Source organism: Gossypium hirsutum, chromosome A12, assembly GCF_007990345.1.
Source record: "Gossypium hirsutum isolate 1008001.06 chromosome A12, Gossypium_hirsutum_v2.1, whole genome shotgun sequence".
Lineage (NCBI taxonomy): Eukaryota > Viridiplantae > Streptophyta > Magnoliopsida > Malvales > Malvaceae > Gossypium > Gossypium hirsutum.
The window spans coordinates 89,209,100-89,216,596 of record NC_053435.1 but is presented as its reverse complement, the minus strand read 5'-3'; the positions used below and the strand labels follow the sequence as shown (position 1 = coordinate 89,216,596).

Below are 7,497 nucleotides of genomic sequence, written 5' to 3'. Positions count from 1 at the left end.
CTCAATTTGAAAATTTTGCCAAATATATCTCATTTTGAATTCCAATATATTTTAAGGAATTTTTCTTCGATTTTATATTATTCCAAAATATATCATGATCCTTAATACTTTGCATTTTAATTTTTATTTACTACTAGAGAAGAGATAGATCTCATTGTTAAAAAATAAATTAATTCAACTATTAATATTAATTTTCCTTATAAAATTAGAATCATAAGCATTTTTACTCTCAAAATTTTTTGGATGGTAAAATTTTCGGGCTTAATACATGGTATTGTGTGTTTTTCAATGTGATACATATATTTAGTAAAAGTTATATATATTTTAGTATCTAAAAATAATTATGTTAATTTTTTAGTGTTTACTTTAATTTAATAAAAATTAATAATTAATTTTCATCAAATTAAATTTAAAACTTAAAAATAATAATGCGATGTAACAAATTAATTATAAAATTAAATAAATTTATAATTCTATTCTATTAACAACAACATGAAAATTAAAAAATAATTAATAACAAGTAATAAAGATAAATGATGTATTGACCCAATTCTTACGCCTGATAAATGAAGAAAGTTCCGGCACTTAAATAATTTTCTCAACGTTTCTTAATTCTTGCACGATATTGGAGTGCATACGTATCAAAAGAAGTGTCCCCACTGACACACTAATCTAATATAAATCATACCATACCGAACTGCAGGGAGCCTAGAAGCCAAAATTATATGCTTAGAAAACCACCTAACCACAATCAAAGCTGTGCTATTATGCCACTTGTCCCTACCTTTATGTCCTAATTTCTTATTTTTTGGACATATTATGTCCTAATTTCTACTTTTTAACTTTAGCTTTCACTAGAATGCCTTTTGCTTTTTCTTAGCCCCCACTCTTCCTCCTGTTTCCCCCACCAAACCAATCATTTCATCATCCATTAAGGCATTTAGCCGTTATATAAATCCTTCACACCCTTCATTCCACACCATTCCTTCGTTTCCTCAGCTTTGCTTTACACATTTCAAAACCTTACTGATTTGGTTTAATCCTTATTTTATTTCCGAAGATGAAGAACAAAGCAACTGGGTTGTTGAAGCAGTTAATAGCAGGTTTAACCACAATGGCTAAGGCCAAAACCATGGCTTTAAAGAGCAAAACAAAAGCCATCAAGGCTCGCCTCGTCATTTTCTCCTTGCTTCAAAACAGGAAGTTTTTGATGAGCTCATTCTCCGAGAAGCTGAATGCTTTGATGGGGCACAATGATAAAATCTCCAAAGAACTAGAAGATGATGATTGTGGAGATCAGCAAGTCCAAGCAATCGTTCTTTACAATAGTAATAATGCCATGTGGCTTCCAAGTACAGCAGAGACCAAGTATGATGATCAAGAAGAAGAAGAAGAAGAGTATGGTGATGGTGATGGTGATGATGGGGAGGCGGAGGCGGAGGCGGAAGAAAAATACCCGGACCTTACTCACTCGCTGTTCGAGTCGGGGGAAATGGAGTTGGGGGATCCAGGAAGTTCGGTGATAGATATAGTGAAGAACTCAAAAACAGATAAAGGGGAGGAGTTTAGGTTGGAAGACGAGATAGACCGAGTAGCTGACTTGTTCATAAAAAGGTTCCATCGACAAATGAGACTGCAGAAGCAGCTTTCTTTGAAGAGACGTCAAGAAATGATGGAGACGAGCCTCTAATATGTAATACATGGATGTATGTATGTATGTAGTATTTTAAACTATTATACGAGGAAGAACAAATGCTTTCTCTTTGTAACCAAAACAAAATCCATAAAGGTTTTGTAGATTTTCTTTTCTTTTTTTTTTTAGAAAGGTTGCTAGAATAAATTTTACTAATAAGTAAACAAAAGAAATTTTGAGTTTTTTTTTAATTTTAATATAGTGAAAAATATAATTATTTATCAAAATAAGTATCCAACCAATTGTTTTTAAAATATGGGTTTTAGTACCTTGAAAGTTATAAATCTCGAGTTCTCTTATAAGTAGTTCAATTATCTCTTTTTTAGCTCAAGATCTTGACAAGTACAAAAGACACATATAAATCAAATGCATCTGCATTGAATGATAACTATTGAGCTTTTTAATTGTAATTAACATAAGACTTTAACATTTTTTGGTGTTGTGTATTTATTTTGAATATTGGGAAGTTTAACTTTAATACATATTAGAAGACCGTAAATTCTCATTTAACATGAGTTTAAATCGTATTTTCGTATTCCTGATTTCAAGAAAATTTTAATCATTTGAAAATCTGAACTTTAATAAATGTGTGTAACGGAGCTGAATGCACATGTGTGTTTAGTTCTGTATTATCATTTTTTTTATCGTACCTATAAAATACCCTTCATCATTTGTTTTTTCCTTTTTTCACAGAAGCGACAATTCCGTTGGTTTATGAAAAAATGAGCTACAATTAATGCACCCTGCATTGAGAATGAAGGAAATGGAATAGGGGATTAGAGAATGTCGGCAGCTGCAATTAATGTGGAGAATAATTTTTTAAGTCAAAAAGGGTATGTAACAGCATATTTTTAGTTAAATTGAAATAATAGTTTTTGAACCACAATTTTGAAGTTAAAATATTTATTTTATTATTATTTTGATGTTTACGGCATTGAAAATATGATTTTGTGAAATTTTCGGTATAAAATTTTATCGTTTGAGTGTTTAATTTGATAAAAAAAATTAAATCGTGTAAAGTGTAAAAGTTGTGTTCTATTAGCTAAAGGTGTCTAATAGCTATAGAACCCTAAAGTAGAGGTCCTTATGCAACAATTAGCCCATTTATAACTTAGTGGATGATAGTGGCATGACATTTGGTGTAATTATTGAATTTTTTTAAGGTTAATTATGGTAATTTGTAATTAAATTAAATAAAATAAAACCAAATTTTATTCCATTATCATCTTCTCCAACCGATTGCTAGAGCAAGGGAAGCTATTTTTATCCATTTTATTCGGCCAAGCTTTCTAGCTCAATTGTAAGTCCATTTTTGTCATGTTTTTAATGATTTTTATATTTTTGAGATCGTTGCAACTAAGTCTAGCTAGCCTAGGGACTATTTTGCAAAATTGTTAAAGATTTTACATGTTTCCATTGATGAATACATGAGTATTTTGATGTTTAATGATAGATTATGAATGTTTGATGATAGTTATACAAGTTTTGTTAAGTGATTTTTTTGGTGAAAAAGCAAATTAGGGATTAAATTGTGAAATGTGAAAAAATTATAGTTAAAATATGAAATAAATAGAAAATGTGGCTGTTAGAGACCTAATTGAAATTCAGCTAGCATGGATTGTGGTTGAATTGCATGAAAATGTATTTTTATGAAATAAGGACTAAATTGTAAAAGTGGTGAAACAAATGGGGAAAATGTGTAAAAATGATTTAAAGTGTGTTTTGGACTAAATTAAATAGAGGGATTATTAAATAAGCTAATCTTCAAGAAAAGCGAAACTCAGAGTTAGATCGAGGAAAAATAAAGTACTCGACTAATCGACTTATTTCACTGTTTTTACATCCAAGGAAAGTTCGTATGTAATAAGCATTGTTATAATTATGCTTTAAATACTTTGATATTGCATAAATTGTGTATACAAGACTACAATCATGTTTGACGACAATTCGATTAATTATGGACACTTAGTGTGAGAAATCGAGATAGCTTTGGTTATATATTTGCACTTAGTATGCGAGATCGAGATAGCTTCGGCTATATATATACATTAACATTTAGTGTGATAAATTGATACAGCTATGACTATTTATTTGGCACTAAGTGTACGATTTTTCCGAGTATCCAAAAATATTCGGAATGATTTAATGAATATGTCAAAGATGTGAATGAATATGAGTTAAATATGGGAAGGTACAGGTATGTACAGAAACTAAGTAATACACTGAAATGATGAAAATTATGGAAATGGCATCTAATTTGGTGGATGCAAAAGTGGTAGGTTGATGATTCATTATGAGATATGATATGTTATGTTTTTGGCTTAATTTGAGTTTATATGATGAGTTGATATAAATGTTATATGAACTTACTAAGCTATAAAGCTTACTTTGTTTATTTTTCCATGTTTTATAGTGAATTTAAAGCTAGCTCGGATTCGAGGATCGTTGAGACTCCATCACACTATCCAACTATCAATTTGGTACTTTTGAGTTTGTGTTTTGGTTATATGACATGTATAAGATTATGGTTATTTTGGTTATGATTTGATAATGATTTTGGCCATTTGAATTGGCTTGTAAATGTTTATGTTTTGGATTGTATATATAGCCATGTGAGTTGGCTTATATAGGTGGTTTTGATGATTTATATAAGTGTGCAAATGACCTTTGTTTTGAGTTTGGTAATTGTCCCATAAATGCTAATTATGATGGGTAGTATTTTTTTTTGAATTAGTATTTGGAGTATGAAATAGCCCATGTTTGAGGAATGATATGTTTGTGATATTAAATGAAATAATACATGTTTAAATGTATCCATATTGGTGATTTGAGATTTTGGGTATTGGTATAAAATTGATTGGCATAATGTAGATTATGTGTGCCTTATTGTGGTTGGTAATAAAATAGTATGATTTATGTTTGGATGAGTTTAGAAGAATGCCTATTAATGCTATGTTTTGGTGCCTTTGAGTTTGATGTAGGTGAGCATAAGTTTGGGTGGCAAAATGGCTTAATAAATAGCCTATTTTTTTCCACATGGGCGTGTGTCTCAGCTGTGTGCGACGCACCATTAGATTACAGCACCGTGTGTCCCCTGGTGTTGAATTAGAAATCAAGTCAGTATGCTCCACACGGCCTTACACACGGGCGTGTGATTTGGCTGTGCGGCATAAGTCAGTATACCCTACAGGTTTGGCACGGCCTAGCACACGGCATGACACACGAGAGTGTATGACCATTTTTAGGGCACACAGGCTAGCCACATGGGCGTGTGTGTTGGCCGTGTAACCCAAGTTAGAGAGTTACACAGGGTTAGACACGGGCTAGGACACGACCATGTGTTCCAATTTTGAATGTCAACATGGCTTGTGATGTGTGTCTTTTGTTGTGTGAGAGACACGGCCGGGCCACACGGGCGTATGTCCTCTGTTTTTGAGAAAACTTTTCTAAGTGTTGAAAATGTTTCTAAAGTTATTAATTTAGTCCCGAACCACATCTAATGCATGTTTAGGGCCTCGTAAGCTCGTATTAATGTATGTTTGTGAATGAAACGCATATGAAATGATTAATTGCATATGAAATGTATGTTTAAATGTGTGATAAGTCTGGTAATGCTCCGTAACCCTATTCTGGCATTGAATATGAGTGAAGGGTGTTACATTTATTGGCATCGGAGCTATACATGTCATATATAAGCTGTGATAGTGTGATGACTCCTGACAATTTAAATTGTGTTTTCATATAGCAAATAGATCCCAATCGAGTTGTAGCTGATAATGTTGAGAGTAATGCCCCAGCTCTTGCTCAAAGGGTAGCGCTTTCTGAATCTAGAAATGTATCAAGAAGTCATGGAGGGGAAGCTAAGGAAGCCTTCTTCCAAATGATGAACGAGTGGTTCACACAATATGTCCAGACAAATCCGACTGTTCAACAACCTCCACCCCACCTAATTCTCAACATGTTCCTGTAGTTCCTCAAGATGTGGAACTTTTACGATTAAGTAAGCCGCCAGTTGATAAGATCTAGAAAATATGGGACTTAAGAATTCAGAGCTACTGTTGATGATGATACCGAAAGAGCTGAATTTTGGCTTGAAAACACTATTCGGGTATTTGATGAATTGTCGTGTTCACCAGCCGAATGTTTAAAATGTGCTGTATCACTTCTGAGGGACACTACCTATCAATGGTGGAGTACTTTGACATCCATGGTACCGAGAGAAAGAGTTACTTGGGATTCTTTCAAGTTGCGTTCAGAAAGAAATACATCAGTCTGAGATTTCTCGATCAAAAGCAGAAAGAATTTTTAGAACTGAAACAGGGTCGTATAACTGTGACTGAATATGAAAGAGAATTCATACGGTTGAGCAAGTATGCTCGGGAGTATGTTTCTACCGAAGAAATTATGTGTAAACAGTTAATTGACAGGTTGAAAGAGGATAATTAACTTCTAGTTGGAATCCTAGAATTGAAAAAATTTGTTGTTCTGGTTGGTAGAGTTTGCAAAGTCGAGGAGCTTAACAAAGAAAAGAGAAAAGTAGATTCAGAAGCTAGAGACTCGAAAAAAAGACCAATGAATAAGCCATATCAGTCTTCATAAAAAAGATCACGAGATTCGTATAATCGATCCAATGCTTCAGTGGGATATCAGAATAAAGATCATGGAAATCAATACATGAGTCCTAAAGCTCAAGTTACTTCAGTCTCAAGCATTGGCAATGTAAGAAATAATAAACTCGAGTGTTGACAGTGTGGAAGATAGCATTTTGGGGAATGTTAGGTGAAAAATAATAATAGAGTTTGTTACAAATGTTGTTCACGAGATCATTTTATTCGAGTTTGCCCAGAATTAGCTGAAAAAGATAATATTCAGAATGCAAGACCGAGTAGCACAACCACTAAAGGGAGGCTACCGAGAAATGTTGGAAATGTGACCAGTAGTAGAGGTGCGACAAAAGATTTGGCTATGGAATTTAAGGCCAGAGCACCTGCTAGAGCTTACGCTATTTGCGCTTGCGAAGACGCATCATCACCAGATGTTATTACTGGTACATTTTCTCTTTACGACATTAATGTGATTTCTTTGATTGATCATTGATCGACTCATTCATATATTTGTGAGAATCTAGTTTCTAGTAAGATTTTACCTGTTGAGTTTACTGAGTTTGTGATTAAAGTATCTAACCCCTTAGGAAATATGTTCTAGTTAATAAAGTTTGCAAGAGCTATCCTTTAATGACTCGGGGTTACTGTTTTTCGGCTAATTTGATGCTATTACCATTTGATGAATTCGATATAATTATGGGTATCAATTGGTTGACTCTGCATAATGCTGTTGTGAATTGTAGATGAAAGATCATTGAATTGAAATGTCAGAATAGTGAAACCATTTCAATTGAATCAGATGAATTGAGTGAATTGCATGCTGTGATTTCGTCTATGTCAGCTCAAAGATGTGTGAGAAAAGGGTGCGAAGCTTATCTTGCTTATGTTTTAGATACAAAAGTGTCTGAATCAAAGATTGAATCAGTACATGTAGTCTGTGAATATCCAGATGTATTTCTAAAAGAATTACAGGGGTTACCACCGATAAGAGAGGTTGAGTTTGCTATTGAGTTAGTACCAAGAACTTCACCGATATGGATAGCTTTGAACAGAATGGCTCCGACTGAATTGAAAGAGTTGAAATCTCAGTTGCAAGAATTAACAACCAGAGGTTTTGCACGACCTAGTTTTTCACCTTGGGGTGCGCCTGTATTGTTTGTAAAGAAAAAAAAAGGGTCAATGAGAATATGTATTGATTAT

At 33.2% G+C, this 7,497-nt stretch overlaps 1 protein-coding gene across 1 annotated transcript; it reads left to right on the top strand.

The window, feature by feature from the left end:
- Positions 1-581: 581 nt before the first annotated feature.
- On the top strand, positions 582-1,808 carry LOC121210955 (uncharacterized). The gene has a single exon (XM_041083012.1). The coding sequence runs from the start codon at positions 1,061-1,063 to the stop codon at positions 1,688-1,690; it is 630 nt and encodes a 209-aa protein (XP_040938946.1). The 5' UTR covers positions 582-1,060; the 3' UTR covers positions 1,691-1,808.
- The last annotated feature ends 5,689 nt before the right edge of the window (positions 1,809-7,497 follow it).

Coding starts and splice junctions, on each gene's coding strand:
- LOC121210955 (XM_041083012.1), top strand. CDS start 1,061: ATGAAGAACAAAGCAACTGGGTTGTTGAAGCAGTTAATAGCAGGTTTA.